General features: G+C 40.4%; 2 protein-coding genes and 1 long non-coding RNA gene across 3 annotated transcripts; 1 reads left to right on the top strand and 2 right to left on the bottom strand.

The window, feature by feature from the left end:
• Positions 1-328: 328 nt before the first annotated feature.
• LOC113124688 (uncharacterized) lies at positions 329-1,224 on the bottom strand. The gene is made up of 3 exons (XR_003295073.1): positions 1,103-1,224; positions 655-708; positions 329-512 (listed from the first exon to the last, which is right to left on the bottom strand). It is a non-coding gene; the product is annotated as an uncharacterized LOC113124688 (long non-coding RNA).
• A 1,175-nt stretch (positions 1,225-2,399) lies between these two features.
• On the bottom strand, positions 2,400-8,284 carry hsdl2 (hydroxysteroid dehydrogenase like 2). Its single transcript, XM_026298022.1, has 11 exons — positions 8,128-8,284; positions 6,310-6,473; positions 5,541-5,639; positions 5,218-5,332; positions 4,168-4,271; positions 3,987-4,085; positions 3,706-3,900; positions 3,533-3,604; positions 3,187-3,336; positions 2,974-3,102; positions 2,400-2,850 (listed from the first exon to the last, which is right to left on the bottom strand). The coding sequence occupies exons 1-11, from the start codon at positions 8,142-8,144 to the stop codon at positions 2,735-2,737; spliced, it is 1,260 nt and encodes a 419-aa protein (XP_026153807.1). The 5' UTR covers positions 8,145-8,284; the 3' UTR covers positions 2,400-2,734.
• Positions 8,285-9,758: 1,474 nt separating this feature from the next.
• Positions 9,759-21,311, top strand: LOC113124871 (polypyrimidine tract-binding protein 3-like). Its single transcript, XM_026298021.2, has 14 exons — positions 9,759-9,863; positions 11,206-11,272; positions 11,361-11,527; positions 12,381-12,524; positions 12,911-13,072; positions 13,175-13,285; positions 13,540-13,696; positions 13,905-13,964; positions 14,255-14,367; positions 14,454-14,487; positions 14,672-14,764; positions 16,605-16,827; positions 16,962-17,039; positions 17,427-21,311. Exons 2-14 carry the CDS (start codon positions 11,248-11,250, stop codon positions 17,557-17,559), a joined length of 1,500 nt encoding a protein of 499 aa, XP_026153806.1. The 5' UTR covers positions 9,759-9,863; positions 11,206-11,247; the 3' UTR covers positions 17,560-21,311.
• Positions 21,312-21,318: the final 7 nt, after the last annotated feature.

Here is a 21,318-nt window from a genome sequence, read left to right as displayed (position 1 = left end):
CAGATTATTTCTGACATCTTTAAATAAAACACATTTTATGAAGCCTAAAACAGGAAGATTGAGCACATTTTCACGATACAATACTTGATATTTAAATTGATTACCGATATGTCTGCCGGCGGTTCGTCAGTTCGTTTATCCTCTGATCCAGTTCAACCGGTCTGACATCATCAAAAATAAACTTTGCTTCAGAACAAACACAAAATAAATTGAAAAAACACAAAAATATAATTTAAAATAATATAAAAATACAAAAAACTCATTGATCACCAAAGAAACTTTGTAAAAAGTAGAATTAGAAGCTTCATGCCTCATCACCGACCAATGGAATCTCTAAGAGCCAGCGACGTCGAGCAGCTGATGAATCGGTAGCAGGGAAAGATCGAGACTCCGCCTTCAGGCGTTGTCACGACGACCTTCGAACAAAACCACACCCTGCTCGTGGGCGGGGTTTCCAGATGGACCAATAGCAGAGCTCCAAGACTGGCGGGACAATGAACGGCAAATTCCACCTGTGAGCAGAGAATTTAAACTTGGATTTGATATAAACAGAAATAAACAAAGATATTATATAGATATTATTACACGTTTTAGTCTAAAATACATGAAAAAACAACTTGTTTAATTTAGTAAAATTGTGTTATGAAAACTTACTTTTTCTTCTGTGGTTCTGCTGCAGCAAAACAAGTTCTTCACTCTATGGCAAATCTGAAGAACGACCATCAGAATTCATTTTAAATTGATACTGCAACAGATAATTGAACTGTGTTTTTGACGGCTCACGTTAAAATTGGTCTGATACAACTGTTGATTAACTGGATACAGATTCTACCTATAAACCTGTAATACACAAGATAAAATAAATACGTTTTTAAGTTTGCGCTGTCATGTACACAATTTTGAATTTGCTACATTTTATAATCTAAATATTCAGTGTGCACTTAAAGATTTGTCATTTTGAAAGTCATTTCTTTTAAAAATATTTTTTTAACTGTTTTCATATGAATATCCCATATTTGAATTGGATGAATGTTCAAACTCATGTTTACTAGTTTTAAGTGTCACTTTGGAAAAAATCCTATTTGAGGTGGCTGTGACTCACAGATCCCTCAGCCAATGGGACACGCGTGCTGGTTCCTTTGCTGCCAACCAATTGGACGACAGTCAGATGGGCGTCGCCAGACAGGAAGAAGTGTTCCTGATGCACAACAACACGGTATATCACCATGGCAACTGAAAAAACAAACATACACACAAACCCAAACACATTACTTATATATTTATACATTAAGTTATAAGAAACCATTAAATAATTCTCTTAAATAAATCTTTCTATATTTGATGATACCGTGAAAATACACAGGAAGAACCAAATAGTACATACATTAAAATACTTATACTGCAGTACTAACTTTTGTAGATTTTGTAGAAAGAAAGATAAAATATAAGTAAATACTTCATTCCGCTGAAGACACTGTGAAACACGATGTAAATGTAAACTCTAGTCAGGTTTTACTAATTCCATACAAAATCAATAACTGTAAGGCAAAACTGAATCTGTTTATTGTCTATTTAATACCTGAAGATTCTGATTATATACATTTTAAACAAATAAGCGAACTAAAAAAAAAATTTAACGGTACTGGCTGGCTAGCTGATACCACACCATGACGGACGATGCTGTGTTCAGTTTAAAATGTGAAAGATTAAAAAAACCAGAGCTTTTCTTTCCTGCCCATATTGCACAGTAACTTATCTGTATACAGTACTGCAGTACACTGATGTGTTATAGTAGTAATTTTACTCACCTGTAATGAAGTCCTGCACTGACGCGCCTGACTGAAATCAGAAATATATCCTCTCTTGTGACTTTTGTCAATATTTATTGTGCACATTTCTGTGGCTGCATGTCAGTCATTCCTCAGATTAATTATTAATACGCGTCTCTCATACTCTGTTGATGGGGCTGCTACGCCTCCTCTGATGGAGACAGCTGCACCACACTGAACAAACTGTCACTGTTTTCTCACATTGAACTTTATCACCATCTTCTCAGCTGCTCCATCTGCTTAGGATGCATCCCAGCATGCATCAGGTAGACCTCCTGGTCCTTGAGGAGAATGAAGAGTGAAATGGGAAAGACAGGTTTAGCTCCAGAAGGAGCTATTTACCTAGTCAGGTCTAGGTGAATATCATAGGAGGAAAAGGTGCAAAAGGTGGAGCAAATGACGTTGATTTGGGCGGGTGATGATACTGACACCACATGGACCCATCTGACCATGCAGATGCAGAGCCAAAGACCTGGACTTCAGAGTTGTCAGTCTTTTTGCAGATGTCTGTTCTTAACGTCAAACTCTGATATGATGAATTTCATAAATTTATAACAATACAACAACTTTTGTTTAGTATTTTCACATTTTTTAATCTTTTCTGAACACGTACTTAATCTCAACTGTGTTCACTTCTGCATCCTGACATTTCTGTTTTACTAACTGAGCTGACATAACGGTTTTATACTTGTCTCTTCATCCTGTATGAGGACCTTATGATCAAACCACACAGTTGTATCATTGATGTAGACTTCATGTTCTGTTTGCATTATTATTATTATTGGTAGTCTTATCAATGTTATTTGTTGTATTAACAGCATTATTAATAATGTCATCATTAAGGCAACATGGACAGTTGCACACGGAGGGTGCAGCACGAAAGGCATATGGGCGTGGCCTCAGTCTCACAGTTTGGCCCTGTTCATGCGGCTCATCAGCTTCTCCAGTTTGATGGCGAGCGTCATGTCGCCTTTGATCCGCAGTTTCCCCGACATGAAGGCCATGGTGGGCTTGAGCTTCCCTGAAAGAGAACACAAAAAAAAAAAAGAAGTCAAATCACACTTCTTGTCAATGTTGCTATGGTTACCGCATCCCTGCAGTTACATTACATCCATGATGTCCTGTTACCATGGTGATGGCTCACCTGAGAACATCTTGCTGAAGTCGTTCGAGTCCATTGTCATGACGACGTCAGCTTTTACAGGTGGTTGACCCTGCCCCGCACTGCCGGAGCCATTCTTCAAGTCTAGAAACCATACGCCTCCGTGTTCTCCTTATAAGGACATACGTTTATTTTAATGACACACAGGATCCTTATAAGGCTGCAGACTTCCTCCAAACCTTCTACTCTTGTTACCTGACAGGTCGAACTGATAAACGCTCTGTGTCGACTTGACGATGTCTTCACTGATGGCGCCCCTGATCACCTCAAATGTGTTTTCTATAGGTCCCGCAGAGGCGGGTGCGGCCGATGACAACGATGCTGGTTTAAAGGCAGGTGTGGCCCCTGGCAACCGGAAGATAAAAGCAGGTCAGGCTGATTATAAAAAAATCCTTCAGTTAATTATTAATATACTTCATGCTATGATTTGATTGGTTAAGCACACTCAAGTTATTAACCTTTCAGTACGTACATATTTAACAACTGTTACAGTAACTGGAGTGCTATCAGCTGCACATGTAGTAGTAGTTACAGTATTTACCATGTTGTTCCATCTGTTGGACCAGTGTCTCTGGTGCTTCATCCAGGAAGAAGTCAGGCAGCAGGGGATGACCTGCCAACCAACCAACCAACCAGAGACCACCCTGAGCATCACATGACCGGCTTCAGGAATACTAGGCTGTAATTACTCAAGCTAGGTTAGCATTAGCTCACCTGGTTCGACGGCATACGGGCTGAAATCTTGGACTCCGTGCTCTTTCAGGACATCCTCGTCCACCAGGAATTGACCGGTGTAGTCCTTGGGCTGGGACAGGATGACATAGGCTGCGTCTGCTATGATGTCAGCGGTACGGCACTGTTTAGCAACGCCCTCGCCTCCCAACATGTCCATGGCTGCTGTCTGGATTGCTATGGCAACACCACACAGGACACAGCAGGGTTAGCATGCTAATTTACTATCAGATGAATGTTAACAGTAACATTTAGCCACTGACCAGTTTTGGGCCAAACGGCGTTGACAGCAATTTGACCTCTGAACTCTTCAGCCATTCCCAGAACACACATGGACATGCCGTACTTTGCCATCGTGTATGCTTAAAAAAACCAAAACAAAAAACATTTTATTACTGCACAGACGCATGATGGGACACCTGGTCAGCTGGTTTCTGTGGTTACCTGTGTGGCTCTTGAACCAGACAGGGTTGAGGTTGAGTGGAGGCGAAAGGTTCAGGATGTGAGGATTACAACTCTTCAGCAGATGAGGGATGACCAGCTTAGACCTAAAACGTCGAGAGATGTGTCAGCTAAAGCTCGTTAAAATCAGCAGGTGCAGATGAACTGCAGCTCATTATCAGTTCCTTCCTCATTAGAACGTGTTCGTTAGAACAACTAGTTAAATACTGAATTACAGAAGCTCGCCAACTCGTTAACAGCAACTTTTACCAGCAGCTCGTGTTTGGGCACTCCACTGGTCCTTGCTATTTTAATTTCCTCATTTCTTCAGTTCGGTTGAAGAAAAAAAATAAAAAATAAAAAAAAAAAAATCAATAAACAAATAAACCCCTGAAACTCACATCTGTGTGTCCAGGTGAAGTTATCTAGAAGCCTAGTCAGAGCAACTGGACTGAGCTGAAACGTTTCACTGCTCATCTAAGTGGCTTCTTTAGTCTGAGGGCCCAGATTCATCCTCCAGGTTTGTTTCACTTCACACCTGATCTGAATAGACTCATTAGGTGGACCATGGAGGTGAGCACAGGTGAGGGTTTTTAGGATCTAATGGTGGACTCTGTGACCCCTCTGATCCACATACTTGGTGTAGGTGAGCTGTGTGAAACATTCCTTAACTTCCGGGGAGTAGATGAGCTTCAGTTGGGCTCAGGTACAGCACGGATCACTCACACTAGTCAAACAAACTGGACTTCAGGGGTCAAATGTGCCTGGGTCCTAGTGTGAGCATACACTGAAACCAACCTGGAGGATGAAGTGAGTTTTCCAACCAAACTTCCTTCAGACTGAAACAGCCACTTGGATATTTGGTGAAACATTCTGACTCAAAAGTAAGAAATCCAGGTGCCATGAATCAGGTTCTGGATCACTGCTCTGAGACTTAACACGGGACATTTGTTCCCCTCGGTTTTTCCTACTTATAAGAAATGTACAAATACATGTTTTAATATGAGCCGTCAAAAACGCGCAGCCTGGGCAGGGTCAGTCAGTAACACATACGTCAGGTACGTTCCTCTTAGGTTGATTCCCAGCATCAAGTCCACCTTCTTCATAGGTGTCTCCAGAGTCCCCGTCAGACTGATGGCGCTGGCATTGTTCACCAGGATGTCGATACCTGCCAATGAGATGCAAGCACTGTGATGACGTCACGTTTTAAACACAGACATCACTAATTTATCACATGATGTTAGATTGGAGAATATGGAGGAGAAAAGTCCTGCTCTGACACATCCAACCCCTCATAGTCAGAAACCCTCTGAGCTCAGGCAGACCTGACTCATTTCAGTTTTAATTGTGAACTCCAGGAAAACGTGCAGCCTTACCTCCGAACGTTTCAACAGCTTTCTGAACCGCCTTTTCAACCTGCTGCTCATCACGTATGTCAACAACACAGGGTAACGCTTTCCCACCAGCTGCCTCAACTACAGCACAGAAAGCACACAAACACACAGGTTAACACAGTTCTGATGTTTAGACTTTCAGCACAGTGACGGTGACCAAAGCACAAAGTTTCGCTGCTTTTCTGAACCTCTGGGCTGTGGAAGATTTTAAATTCTTGCATTAAACTGTAAAGATAAGTTCCAAATGATGCTGCTGATCCTCTGGCTAAGATGAGACTAAATAATTTAACACATAATACTAAATACAGCTCAATTTTACATAATCTAAAATATTTGTTTTATTTGGCTACAAAAACAATTCTGTTGTGTATTTTAGATTTTGGCTCTCAGCTCCACTGGTTCCTACTGAGGGTGAAAATCTTTCAATACACTTGACTAACCTAGTTTTAATTTTAAACTAGGCTAACATGCAGCTAAAACACGGACCAAGGTGCACCGATCCTGGCTGCATTCAGGCCAATATTTTATATGAATTAGGTCTGATCCCGTCCGTTCACAGTTTTTACTTTATCTGATATTTAACTAAAAGCACAAATATATTGTTTTAGTTCAAAGAAAGTGTTTTCACTAGGCGGGTGTGCACAGCATTTTTAAACCAAACTGGAGGGAAAGGTGTATTTTTTGGGTACAATTGAAATGTAGATGAATCTACAGATGGTGCTGTGTGCATGCTGGCCTGTTAGTGCCTAACCCTCCTGAGCAGCGGTGTAGATGGTTCCAGGCAGTTTGGGGTGGGGCGCCACAGTTTTGGCAGCAATGACAATGTTGGCTCCATCTCTGGCGGCTTTCAGAGCGATGGCTTTACCAATCCCTCGACTCGCTCCGGTGATGAAGAGCGTGCAGCCGGCTAATTTCCTGAAACACAGAGAACACAGTTAGCTTATATGTTAATAGTGTCCCCTCACTTGGCACTGCAGCAACACAGGATAGATTATCTGAAAAGGCTCAGAGAGCTGGCACCAATCTCATTCCTACTCACCTTCATGCAGCCACATAAACATATATTTCAATCTACACTCCAAACCTGCCCCTTTAGCCTGAGACTATTACAGGTTTTACAATGGGGCCACTGTCTCTCTGTATTTGTCTGTTCTTTGGTGCTGTGGTTTTCTAATCAGCCACACAAACACTGATTGATTGATTTATTGATTGTAAATGCTTTGCTTATTTGCAAATGTTAACATCCAGGCAACATCCACATCAGGCAGAAAAACAAGAGACAGCTGAGCCTCAAGATCCACAAAGGAAACACCTGGTCATTCCCCATGTAGCAGGTGTTTCAGAGGCTTAAATGGATTTTTGGGAAACATCAAATACCAGTTCTCTACAAACCCACCAACACACTGAGACAGAGACTGGTTCACCCTAAAGACCAGACACCAAAACAAAAGAGGAGCAATGTGGTGTATGCTGTCCAGTGTAAGGAAGAAAGCTCAGAACTCCACATTGGAGAAACCAAACAACCATTTAACAGGAGGATGGTCCAGCACAGGAGGAGCAGCCCCTCAGGACCACAGTCAGCTGTGCACCTCCATTTAAAGGAGACAGGACACTCATTTGAAGTCATTGATGGACACATTTTGGACAGAGAAGATAGGTGGTTTGAGTGAGGGGTCAGAGAAGCTATCTATGTCCAAGTGGAAAAACCCTCCCTTAACAGGGATGGAGGGCTCAGACATAACCTGTCTTCAATCTACCAGGCTGCTCTTCAATCTGTTCCCAGGAAATTAAGGAACAAATCAGATGTTTCCCAGGGAGGACACACTCTGCAGCCAGGTGGATCACTTTTGACAAGTAGTTTGAGATTACTTCCGGTGCAGTATTCAGTAGAACATAACACTGTGGACTTTTATTTTGAAAGGATTTTACCTGTACCTATAAATTCTATTTAAATTTAATTGACACAATAAAACAAACATTATATTCCAGAAATACTGTCAATTGTCATGGATCAATAAAAGATTACCATTACAGAACTGTGTTAGCCAGGAAGCTAAACATTAGCAGCTGAAGCAACGTTAAGACTTTTGCTGCAGTTTTCACGAAACTATAAACCATATAAATAAAAACCTGTTTAAGGTCGCACAACAGAACAAAGTCTCAAGTTTCAGACGGACTTGGTTAAACAACTACAAATAAAATCTCGAGCTTAATTTGTTCTACTTGTGAAGCTAAAGCCGTTTGTTAGACACGATAAGAGGAGTCGGTTTCACCAAACTAAGTGGAAAAACTCTGACCTTTAAAACTCCCGTGGTCAATGCACAAAAGACAAAGGCAGAAACACAGATATACGTACAGCTTGTAAAGCAGAAAACTTCGATTTACACATCGGCTTTAGCGGAGTCCCAAACTAAAGGTGATTAATTCGCTAAATTAATCTTCAATATGTTTGAGATGCTTCTCTGTTCGCAGCGACGCTTGTTTGGAACCAAACTCTGTGTCGCACTTTTTGAACGGAATTCTGAATGTGAACGAACAAAGCTGCTGTCAACAGAACATGTGCCCTCACCCTGTGTTCTGCAGCATCGCTGGTTCTGGGCGGAAAAGTCTAAGGACACCAGTTCAGTTTTCGGTCGGCGCTGAACAATGACAGCTCGTCGTCTTCACCTTTCACCCAATTACAGGCAACAGGAAGTCACAGATCGCCTGCTCGACTCCTCTTCCGGTCTGCAGGCAAAGGTTCAGATGGATCTCTGGGATACACTAACACTACACTAACTTTATTTATAGAGCACCTCTGCAGAATAAACCCACGACAGTGACTAACGTGAGACCTGAGGGTACTGCACAAAAACAAGATAAGGGGTTAACTCGGGGTTTTGCAGTTCCCGGGTGAGTTTAGCAGGTTAAATTCAACCCAGTCAGGTTCCTGTGCAGATTTATTCTGTGCAGCTAAACTGGGATTTGCTCCAGAGCAGGTCATTAGGCCCAGTGATGGATCTGTTTTACAGCCTTTCCATGGTCTCCAGTAAATATGATGCAGCAGCTGCTGTGATTTAAATGGTACATTGTTATAATCGTTGATGTGGTCATTATTGCTGTTGTGCAGCTTTATATAGTTAGATAGCTGGTGTTTACTTGTATGGCTGTCACAGGGCTGATGGACTGATTTGACTGCAGGTGTTGACACCATAAGATGCAGATGAAGCTGCGGTTCAGTCCAGGACGGGGCAGTCTGTAGTATCCCCAGGCTAAAGGATCAGTCACCTGGTTCCTCTGAACATGCTGCACTTTGCTGGACCACTGACTGGATGAGGAAGCATTAATTCTCAGATGAACATTCAGGCCTCAAAGAGTCTCTGGGACAAGTCGGACTCGGCCTCTGCAAACCAATGGCTGACTGAGAGGTCCAGATGCTCAGCAGCTGATTTTTCTGTAGCTGTTGGTCCAAAGCACCAGACTGTCCCAGAGATGGTCGGTAACACACTGAGCAGGTGGCAGGTTCCTATGTTCTGCTGGAGAGAACCTCAATAAAGGGTGCAGGATAAGAAATGTCTGTCTGGGACTAAAATCACTTCCCTCATAGCCATCACCCTCCCTGGACACAGAGGACCCCAGCAGAAAGGGCAGATAGAATCGATACCAATAGATCAAATGATCAGATCATAGATTAGATATGTTTCTTCATGTTTCCATAAGAAGCTGCTGCACGAGTCTTTCCCATCTTTGCATCAGTAATTCTGTGCTCGACCCCGTGGTCTGTTTATATAGCGGTGAACGCGCATTTATCCCACCTGTATGGACCTGACTTGACAGAGCTGGATAAAGTCGAATATAAATACTTCGTAATATTAGATGAGCCTGTATGAGACTTATATATTGTTCCTTTAAAAGCCTTTAAACTCACTAGGGAACAAATAAAACCATGAAGCGCTAAATGAAAAATGATCCATCAGATGTTTTATATTTTCATTCCCATCAGTGACACTGAAACAAAACAATTATCCATTAATAGACGCAAATAGCAGAATAATAACACAACTGTTCTGCTACAAACGGAAATAAATAAAATCTCAGGGCTCGACTTTGATCCAACACTTTCCGATGTGTGTCTCGCTGTAGGAATCGATTTATTGATTATGATCGATTCCCCCGATCCGAGGTGTGTCCGCCTGCCGCCATGTTCTCCCGTGACGTCACCAAACGGGAAGTGAGCTCGTCGTTCTCCACGGTCGCTGCGGAGCGGGAGGCTCGCGGACTGAACCGGCGCTTCGTCCCCTCTTCGTCCTCGCAGACCATGGACGGGTGAGCGCGGGGAAACCGGAGAAACCGGGTCCCTCTTCCGAACCTTTCCCGAACATTCCCATTGCGGGTTTCCTTCCTCCTTCGCGTTTCCTTGGTGACGGAACCGCACCTGCGCGACCCTGCGGCGTCAGCCCCGCGCGTGTTTGTTGCGGGTTTGTTTGTTAAAACATTTCCCGCCACACTGCCGTCTCCCGCACTACACGCGCAGTTTGTCACGCGCGTTTCGCGTTTTTCTGGTTCTGTTTTGGTCGAAGTGTCGCGAGCGGAGAGGGACGGCTCAGCGGCGCGATTTGATTGGCTGAAATCCCGCGATACCTGTGTCCACATCAAGACGAGACTAAAAGTTCAACTGTTTACTTTTGTTTAGTGTTGATTTGTTCGTGTTTAAGTCTGTAAGGTAACAAATCTGCTGTGAAGCCCCGTCACGGGCTTATGTTCCTAATGTTTTTAAAGTCGCATCACGGAATAAATTCAGGGCGGAATCATCGGGGCCGCATCCAGACACGTTCGTGGCGCAGAGCAGCTCGTAGTGACGACAGAAGAGGAAAAGTCTGGTGGGCGTTTCCCATCAATTCCCCTTAAAATTTAAGTGTAGGTCCTGGAAAAGATAAAAGTTATCCCTGAGGCATCCTAACCCTTAAAAGCTAATTCCGTTTCCACTGGATTTAACCCGCTGATGGATTGCACACCCAAATTATTTCACCATTGGAAAGAGGTTTACGTGAACATTTATTTCAGTGCATCTACAAACGTCATCCATTTAAATAAATTAAACATGTGACTAGGATGAAATATACAAAAACAAAGTCTTTTCGTTTCTCAAAATTAATTAAGGTCAAAGATTGGTCCTAAATCTTTTTATTCACCATGAAAAGCAGATTTAAGATGAAATCAACCAACATGTCATCAGCATTCCTCTTTATTTGCAGATGCTGTGTTGCTGTGGTTATAAGGGTTTTAAATTCCTCGTAGCCTCCATAATAAATAACTCCTCCTAACTAAAGTATACGGCGGTGATCAGGCCTTTTTGTTTGTGAAAGACGAGCAAAATGATGCATGAAACTCCCTTTAATAAACAGATTTGGTTAGTGATCACCATCGTAGTCCGAGTTATCTCTGATTGCAGCGCTAGTCTTTGTTGAGCAAGTCTCAAGAAGAAAGTCTGGGTCTGGTAACGTAGCATTGTAGTATAGGTCACTGCTCCACAGCAAAGAAGTGTAAATGATTTCTCATCTTGTATTTACAAGTTCATATCATTTGATTTCCAGTATTATGTATAAGTGCCACTTTAATAATGATAAATAATCTACATAATAGTTTTCTCTAATTTTGTCCTTTGCAGGAATCAGTGTTTATTATTTCGTCTCTCAGCTGCTCTGCGAACATGAGCACCTCCAGCCTGTCCTCAGGTGAGACTGGAGCCCCACCCACACTGTCAACTTGTGATCGCCTTTAATGATTTTACTTACCTTCGTGTGTGTTTATGTTTGCCCATAGTTGATGGCACTGATAGGCTGTGTGTTTCTGAGCGTGCTCAGTGTGTTCCATCCCGGGTCCTTCACCTGCTTCAGCTTCCAGCTGACGTCTCTGAACAGGAAGTGCTTGCTCTAGCACTTCCTTTTGGCCGAGTTAATAAACTGATCACACTGAGGACCAAAGACCAGGTAACTGCTCATATGTGGATCCTGAAACGTGGAGGATGTTTCATAGTATTATTTTTTTAAAGAAAGGAAATAGACAAAAGTCGAGGCCTCATTGTGTGACACTTGTCATGAGGCCAAGAGGTGCTCAAAACAAAACAAAACAAAAACAATTGTGGATAAGATTGATCAAAAAGATGCATCATACCCAGAAATGGGTATAAAAGCCTTGTTTCCTCACAGAGGTAAGAGTTTATGTGTTTTTCTGGCTCAGAGCTGCTCTAAAATTCAAGATCAGTCCCAAATCTCCCTTAAGTCAAGACTCCCGGCTAAATGTTTTTAAGCAAAGTTAGGATTAAGTTTGATCTGAGACAGTTCTTTAGCTTTATGCATACGGATACTGTTTCTTGCACCTGGTATTATTTACAGGCGGTACACTGGAAAAAATTAGGGTTGCAGGACATAATGACATCACAGTGACATCAAAACATAAATACCATAAAAAGAAAAAAATCAATAATGACCACATTGCAAGTTATTCCACTCAGGATAATGTGGCCTATTTGTAAGAAATTATTCAGAATTTTCAAAAAATTTTAAACTTTAGGAATTTAAATTGACACGTCAAAACTCTCAGGTCTCCATTATTGTGGAAAATTTCAAATACATTTTAAAGAAAAGCACAGACCTTTCTAAAAATACTCCTTAAGCAGTTCTGACTTATTTTCATGAAAATTACAGGAAACTTCGTAAAAATTACTTTTCTGAAATAAATACAATTTTTTCACTTCTTCTTCTTTGTGATGTTTTATAATAACTTGCATATTGGTTTGTATTAAAATATAATAAAGATTTTTTTTGTGATTTTGGTTTTTAGGCATTTTTAGAAATGATGTCAGAGGACGCAGCTGCTACCATGGTGAACTATTACACTACAGCCACACCCACCATCAGAAACCAGCCAATCTTCATTCAGTACTCCACCCATCGAGAGCTCAAGACCGACAATCTGACCAATCAGGTGAGAAGCAGGAGCTCTGGCCCTGCCCCTACAAAAATCAACATTTTACTAAAAAAAAGATTTTACAGACAAATTTACAATACAACAAATTGATAAAAACACAAATTCAAATTATTTATGGCGAGGTTTGTTTTACATTTTTAAATAATCTGCACTTGCTTTATTCAATACATAGAAATGTTGAATATATAATTGCTCTGGTAAATAATTTTTTTTTTTAATAAATAATAGTTAGTATGATGAAGTATACTGTTTTTAATTTTGTTGCATTCTTGAATGTTTTTAACATTGATAAAACTTTTATTTCATTGTATGTCCCAATATAAATCCAACAATGTATTTTACCTGTAATTTAAAAAAATCATGTTTTCTTGGACCGTTGACAGAGAGCTCAGGTGGCCTTGCAGACTATCAGTACAGCAGCAGTGCAATCTGCGAACATGACACCAGGTGGGGAGGGCCGGGGCTTAGCACCTGGTCATAGCTCTGTGCTGAGAATCATTGTGGAGAATTTATTTTACCCGGTGACTCTAGAGGTCCTGCAGCAGGTTGGTTCATTATTACTGAAGTTTTTTTTGTAGCATGATTTCTCTGTCTTACTTATTGTGCGTCTGTTGATTTAAGTTTTAATAAAGTTTCATTATTGTCAGATCTTCAGTAAATTCGGCTCAGTGTTGAAGATCATCACGTTCACAAGAAACAATCAGTTTCAGGCTCTGCTGCAGTTCAGTGATGCCATGCACGCCCAGCACGCCAAGGCTGTGAGTCATCGGCACACTCAAGCACACACTCGTTTAACAGTACTGTGTATATATATATATATATACACACACACATATATATATATATAGACATATCCTGTTTCAACCCAGAAAACAGAAAAGTCAGGAACATTCAGCCCTTTCCTCAGTATATTTAACTTAGACTGGTGCAAGAATCACAGCTACAGTTCAGAGTTCTTGTTTTGGCGCTCTGGTCCAGTGGGATCACAGCTGTCTGACTTCCTGTCTCGCAGTCTCTTGATGGTCAGAACATCTACAATGGCTGCTGCACGCTAAGGATCGACTTCTCTAAACTGAGCGCGCTCAATGTGAAGTATAACAACGACAAGAGCAGAGACTTCACCAGAGCCGACCTCCCGACCGGAGAGCTGGAGCCCTCCCCCACTTTTGGTAAGATGTGCTAGGGACGCTAACACTAGTGCTAACAAGTGGTAGTGTCAGGGGCCTTCAGGTTTTCAAACATCTGAAAATCCAGAGTCCTAAAAAAATAATCTGATTTCCAAAGGCCTATGAAGGATAATGTTTTAAGTCTGTTGTTTTTTAATTTAATCACTGGGTGGTGTTAGAAAGGTGTCAGTTACCTGTGTGTCTGTTACAGGTGTAGCTCTCCCTCCATATGGAGCTGCAGCTTTCCCACCTACCTTCCACCAACACACAGGTGAGACAGGCACCAGCGTGTGTTGATCTATACATTTGTTTATTTACTATTTATTTTATTGAATCTCATTACCTTAAATCACAGATTTTATATTGATGACATTTTGACATCTATAATTGACTTGCTGTTTGTGCTGTAGTAAATAAAGTTTTTGCTCATCTCTGTTTTAAATCATTTTTATTTTTTGCCTTTAGTTTTGTTGTAAATAGTTTTATTACTTCCTCTATTATTTAAATAAAGTTCTATTTTTTCTGCTGCTCTGAAGTTTTCTGAGTAATTCCTGCCCTCAGGTCTGTCGATGGCAGCTGTCCCTGGCTCCTTGGTGTCTCCACCTCGTGTCTCGCTGCAGGTGGTGTCCCCTGCTGTCCACTCGGTGCTGCTGGTGTCCAACCTGAACCCAGAGGTCAGAGGTCACGTTGTCACACAACAGCCGACCGATCAGAGCGCTGCACACTCAGCTAACTTTATTAACACTGTTTGTTTCTGCAGAGCGTCTCGCCTCATTGCCTCTTCATCCTGTTTGGTAAGAGACTCGGTGGCTTCAGTCCATGTAAAATATTTGTCAATATTTTCTTTCTTTGAAATTAACGTGTCTCGGTTTAGTTTTTCGTGTTGCCTTTCTTATTGTACTGAAGTGTATTTCTAAATAGTCATTTTTGTTCTGAGTTCATTTAAGGTCATTTATAGTGTGTTTTTTCTGTTTTTAGGTGTTTATGGGGACGTTCAGAGAGTGAAAATCCTCTTCAACAAAAAAGAAAACGCTCTTGTTCAGATGAGTGATGCGACTCAAGCTCAACTAGGTCTGACATTTATTTTATCTAAAACAAAAATTAGTTGTTTAAAACACAGTCTGTTTTTTATTTCATATAAATTAGTAGGATCTTAATTTTTCAGACAAGCTTTTCTCCTAAATAATTCTTATATTGAATATATGATATTATTATATAGAATATATGTATTTTTAATATTATCATTATTGAATTATACAGAATCTGATACATACTAATACATAAATGTAACAAAATAAATTAATAAATTAATTAATGGAGGTTTTTTAAAGTGATTTGAACTATTGAATATAATATACACAGTAATGTAAAATATATTTTTAAAAATTCTAAACTTAATAATTTTCTATATTTTAATTTCATAGGACAGTTTTCACCTTCAAAAATCTCTTTTTTATGATGTACTTACTAATTCTGTCTTTAATTTTTCCCACTTACTAAACACATTCACCTAAAATTGTGTGATTTCTTTTAACGTCGTCCATTTTAGTAATAAAAAAGTAATAAATCTATCTATTCTATCGCTTATCCTGGCACATCCAGGGTGGGGGGCTGGAGTCAATTCCAGCATGCAGTGGGTGAGAGGTGGGCCCACCTGGACAGATCAGCAGCCAATCACAGAGACAGACACACACTCACATTTATGCCGACAGGCAATTTAGTCTCACCAACCAACCGAACCTGCATGTGTTTGGACTGTGGGAGGAGAAAACCCACACAGACACAGGAACAACATGCAGACTCCACACAGAAAGGCCCCGGGTCCACCTGGTTTCAGACCCTAATCCTGACCTGCAGGTGTTTGGACTGTGGGAGGAGAAAACCCACACAGACACAGGGACAACATGCAGACTCCACACAGAAAGGCCCCGGGTCCACCTGGGTTCAGAACCTAATCCTGACCTGCATGTGTTTGGACTGTGGGAGGAGAAAACCCACACAGACACAGGGACCACATGCAGACTCCACACAGAAAGGCCCCGGGTCCACCTGGGTTCAGACCCTAATCCTGACCTGCATGTGTTTGGACTGTGGGAGGAGAAAACCCACACAGACACAGGGACAACATGCAGACTCCACACAGAAAGGCCCCGGGTCCACCTGGGTTCAGACCCTAATCCTGACCTGCATGTGTTTGGACTGTGGGAGGAGAAAACCCACACAGACACAGGGACAACATGCAGACTCCACACAGGAAGGTCCCGGGTCCACCTGGGTTCAGACCCTAATCCTGACCTGCATGTGTTTGGACTGTGGGAGGAGAAAACCCACACAGACACAGGGACAACATGCAGACTCCACACAGAAAGGCCCCGGGTCCACCTGGGTTCAGACCCTAATCCTGACCTGCATGTGTTTGGACTGTGGGAGGAGAAAACCCACACAGACACAGGGACAACATGCAGACTCCACACAGAAAGGCCCCGGGTCCACCTGGGTTCAGACCCTAATCCTGACCTGCATGTGTTTGGACTGTGGGAGGAGAAAACCCACACAGACACAGGGACAACATGCAGACTCCACACAGAAAGGCCCCGGGTCCACCTGGGTTCAGACCCTAATCCTGACCTGCATGTGTTTGGACTGTGGGAGGAGAAAACCCACACAGACACAGGGACAACATGCAGACTCCACACAGAAAGGCCCCGGGTCCACCTGGGTTCAAACCCACAAGTTCTGCTGTGAGGGGACAATGCAACTCCACCACTCCATCGTGCCTCTCTTAATAAAAACGTTATTATAAAATATTTGTTTAATAAATAAAAACAACTGTTTTGTCTTGTAAAAGCATTTTATAATGTTATGTAATTGTTTTTTGTACACAATCATTTATATATTTTTTTTCTGATAGCGATGAGTCACCTGAACGGCCAACGTCTCCATGGTAACGTGATTCGTGTGACGTTGTCCAAACACCCGGTGGTACAGCTGCCTCGTGGGGGGGCGGGGCAGGAGGAACAGGCACTGACTCGGGACTTCTCAGGCTCCGCCCTCCACCGCTTCAAGAAACCTGGATCCAAAAATTTTAATAACATCTTCCCTCCGTCGGCCACGCTGCACCTCTCCAACATCCCGTAAGATCTGTTCTCTCTACACAACTCAGAAAATAAAAGTTACTTCTTTTTATATCTTTTTAAAAGTATTTTTAGACTGTAGCATTTTTTCCACTTACAGCATAAGAATCATTTCTTCCTTCCTTGTGTCCTAGTTCCTCAGTCAGTGAAGAGGTTTTGAAGGAGTTGTTTTCCTCCAGTGGATTCACAGTCAAAGCCTTCAAGTTTTTCCAGTGAGTACCAATGCCACAGTAAAACCTTAACACTGGTCAGTACCAGACCTTCAGAAAGACTAAAATGAGGGCTGTTTAGCAGAACAATTAAATATTGCAATGACAAATCAAATAGGGATGGACAAATTGAATTTTCAAATACTCAGAGATTCAATGAATCATTTAGTTCTTGGGCAAAAGTACCAAAAATCGACTGGTTTCAGCTTCTCAAATGGAAGAATTTGCTGAGATCTAGGGACAGGTGAAGAATTTGTTGGGTTAGTGTCAGTGGTGTCCAGTGGTCTTTGGAAAGACCATTGGTGTGAATGACTAAAGGACAGAAAACTAGACTGAACCTTTTCCCTCCTTGTGCTCATGTTTTTGATGTTACTTCATCTGACGTCACAGGAAGGACAGGAAGATGGCTTTGATGCAGCTGGCGTCGGTGGAAGAGGCCATCGAGGCTCTGATCACTCTGCATGACCACCAGCTGGACCACAACCAGCACCTCAGAGTCTCCTTCTCCAAATCCACCATCTGAACTTCTCTGAGTCTCTGTCTCCAAATCCACCGTCTGACCTTTTCCAAGTCTCTTTCTCCAAATCCACCATCTGACCTTCTCCGAGTCCACCATCTGACTTTTGACCCGAGGAGAGTCCCCTCTGCAGGTAGGCCTCAGACTGTCGCAGTGCTACCTGGCTGTTTGGCTCTTAGCATGTTAGCAAAACATTTAATTAATTTTCTGATATCAGAAATAGCAGACAGATAAATTTGTAAAGATGTTTCACCAAAGGAAACACTTGATATGACATGAGCCACCCGTACAAACCTGCATTGTAATTTATAGAAATCTGTCATAATGTTGGTCAGTAATAATGTGACAGACCTTTTACACCAACAGTGTAAATGCTAACATGCTAATAGCTAACTCCAGTCAAAGCTAACAGTCTGATAGCTTGTTAGCATCAGTGCTTATGATCTTGGGCTTTGACCCTTGACCTCTGCTATTTAATGCCACTATCTGGACTGTTGGACTTTTTTTCCCTCTGACCTTTGGCTGACTAACCGACCAGAGGTCAGGGCTTCTGATTGGCTCACAGCGAAAACGAATGGACCAATGGGAAAGTCCCAACACACCAACGATCTTTCTGTGCCTACAAACACTGACATCATAGTGATGTCACAATGAGGGATCGTCGCCATGGTTACAGAGCACATTCCTGAGCATTCTGAGTTACAGTGCATTGTGGGAAACTGAGTTGAACAAGGAGCCAAGGTGAGGTGAACTTTTTTTGTCTAAATATTATTGTGATGCAGAAATTAAAAAAAAATCAGGATTTTCAAAATGAAACCTGCCTTTTCTCAAAATCCCCAAGTCACTGAAATTTTTTTTTATTTTCCGTTTTGAACTTCTTTAGTTTCTGTTTTTAAGTTACTGTGCATGGGCAAAGATTGGACTTGAAAAAGGTTTTTCACTGAACCTTTCAGCAAAAAGGAAAATCAAATAATTTTTGGATTTTTTTTTTGTTTCTTTAAAATCAGTTTTTTTTTCTTAATCTAAATTTAAATTAAGAAAATCCCTGAAATGTAACAAAACTGTTTGAAATTTAGCTCGTTTGTAATATTTATGTTGATTTATTACAAACCATGTTATTTTTTTAATCTTCAGATACGTGCCTTCTCCATTGGCATGTCATTATAAACCTGTTATAGATGAATTTATCATTATTATAATCATTACTCTTAGAGTTTTAGCTGGCTGTGATCTCAAAAAACCTTCTGCGGTGCCTTATTTCTGTCAAATATTCTGCTGGTTTTTTATTTTTTACGTGGCATTTGGGAGTTGTGGTGGTGGTGGGTCGTGTTGCTCTGGCTTTGGATTTTTTTGTAGAATCTTTTCACTAGTTAAAAATATTTTTTGTTATAGGTTGGATTGTTGGTATATATTTTTGGTAGGGTTTTTTAATCATGAATGTATTTATACTGTACAACATGAAATTGGTAATGCTTTTGATGCCCCGCCCACCTGTCATACCTGTGTGTGCGTGTGTATTTATATGTGTGTACATTCATATATGTGTGTCTGTGTGTATCTGTCCCACCTTCTTTTATTCTGCTAAAGATATAATTAATTCAAATCCAGCTCTTCTTTGTGTAGCAAGTTTTTTTATTTACATTTTGGGTTTGAATTTGTTGTTGGTGATTTTGGTTAAAACAGGAAACAAGCCAGAAAAAAAAAAAAAAAAACAGGAAGCTGCCGATTCCCATTTTGCCTTGTGACCTCTGGCCTTCCTACCAGAGCTGATCTTGTTAAATGTTGTTTCAATGACTTTGGTAAAAAATTTTGTTTGATTTGTTTTGTTATAATACAGCCTTCCACAGTGTTACAGCAAACAAATTAAAGTTCTTTGTAATATTTTAGGTTTCTTTTTTTTAACAATTGAAAATGTTTTAAGATTAAGTTCAAAGTCTTCAGAAAAAGTGTGTGTGGGTGGTCAAACTAAGCCAAAGTTTGTGTGCCTTTTAATTGGACCAATACATTTTCCTATATTACTTCCTGTTTCAGTGACATTACAAAACTCGGTACACAGCATGAAATTTAAAATTAGATGTTTTCATGTCTTCACACATTTCAAGTGACAGCAAGTTACAGTCTTGTTGATTTAAATACTTTTGTAAGTTTTAAAAATTGTGTAGCCCCGCCCATCAACAATAAGCCCCACCCATCCTATCAAACGCCACCCTGTTTCATCAGTGCATTTATTCTTTGTTACATGGCCAATGAAATTATTGATACTGTTTAAACACGCCAGTGGCAGCAAACAAAAGAAAACAGGGTTTACATTTTTCAGCACGTCACATCTGCTGTATTGTAACATGGACCATGTTAGCTAACAGCTGTGACATGTTTGTCATTAATGTCACTATACTTATTACTCAGTGGAATATTTGTACTATAGTATATGAAGTATTATAACATGTTACATGTGAAATACTTGTAAATGTGTAACATAGAGCTGAGATGTGATTTTCTTGTTACAAGAATTTTAGGTTCATTGTTCGGAAATACTTTCTTACATACGTGTGTAACATGTTAAAATACTGATTATAATGTGAACATGTGGGGGTCGAACTCATTAAATCATGTGTAACGTGGAGCTATTAGCAAACACTATGCCTAAAGAGCTGTAGATCTGTGTACTCCACAGGTATTAATTTATACATCACTACTTAAACATGTTACATACTTGGGTTTTCAAATACATACATTGTAAAACGTGTTGTAACATAACATGCTTGTATTCATGTTTTACAATGTGCATTACGTTTTTACATAAGGGTTGTAATGTATTTGTTTTGAACGTGACTGTATTTGATTACACTACACACTGTAACATGTAGTTGTATTTTCTGTGTAATGTTACAATATCTGCTACACATTTACAATCTGTATATCTAATTATAAACTTAATCACAATAAGAAGTACATGTTAGTTTTTTACTAAGTTATTACTTGTAACATGCTGTAACTGTGCATTGCATGTGTATGTAGTAAGAATATATTACTGATTTTCTTGTTATAACTGTTATTTTACATACTCACCATGCACACTTGTATTTTGTTCACTACAGCACTTCGAGACAACACGTACTGTAACATGTCATCAGAAGTATTCTAACATGTTAAATACTTTTATCTTGTATGTAACATGATAGAACATGTTGCATGCTACAAATGTTTGCTGACAAGCAAAATGAGTTTTGTTACAAACCTGGAACATGTAATTATAGATGTTAGACGAAAACAAAGATTGTTACTTGTAAGATGAAGACATGAAAACATTTCTAAAGTCTCTAATAAAAGTAATATTTTGTAAAAATAGTTTGACCCATATCCAAATAAGTTTAAGTCTAGTTTTGGTCATTTAAAACGTGAAGCTGTTTGCAGTTGTCCCCAAATTTACTTGAAAATCCCCAGTAATGTTGCATAAATCTGAGAAAAACATTCTACAACAGATGAACCAGTTCATCAGCCCAAACCATTATACACCTGAATGTATCTTTAGTTTTTTTTTATGCTAATGAATGTAAAATAATTGTGGTGCATTGTGGGAGCAGGTGGGACTGTTATTATATGAAATATTTTTAATATTGGACCAGTGCATGAAGAGTGGGGAGGTTTAACTTTTACTGTGCTCGATTGTCAAACAACAAAACTGTTGAATTTTTATTTATTCTAAAAGTGTGACAGGAAGCTGTAGCATGAATCACTGAATAAATAAATCATGATAACCAATGG

Source organism: Mastacembelus armatus, chromosome 12 (assembly GCF_900324485.2).
Source record: "Mastacembelus armatus chromosome 12, fMasArm1.2, whole genome shotgun sequence".
Taxonomy (NCBI): Eukaryota; Metazoa; Chordata; class Actinopteri; order Synbranchiformes; family Mastacembelidae; genus Mastacembelus; species Mastacembelus armatus.
The sequence above is the reverse complement of the archived record's forward strand: the minus strand, read 5'-3'. Positions and strand labels throughout refer to the sequence as shown.

Excerpts from the sequence above, each read along its gene's own strand:
- LOC113124871 (XM_026298021.2), top strand. The coding sequence starts at position 11,248 with ATGAGCACCTCCAGCCTGTCCTCAG. Across the intron at positions 14,368-14,453 it reads TGTCCAACCTGAACCCAGAG|AGCGTCTCGCCTCATTGCCT; the intron begins GTCAGAGGTCAC and ends TTGTTTCTGCAG. Across the intron at positions 16,828-16,961 it reads CTGCACCTCTCCAACATCCC|TTCCTCAGTCAGTGAAGAGG; the intron begins GTAAGATCTGTT and ends CTTGTGTCCTAG.
- hsdl2 (XM_026298022.1), bottom strand. Across the intron at positions 4,272-5,217 it reads CTAAGAGGAACGTACCTGAC|GTCTAAGCTGGTCATCCCTC; the intron begins GTATGTGTTACT and ends TCGACGTTTTAG. Across the intron at positions 2,851-2,973 it reads CTTCAGCAAGATGTTCTCAG|GGAAGCTCAAGCCCACCATG; the intron begins GTGAGCCATCAC and ends GTTCTCTTTCAG.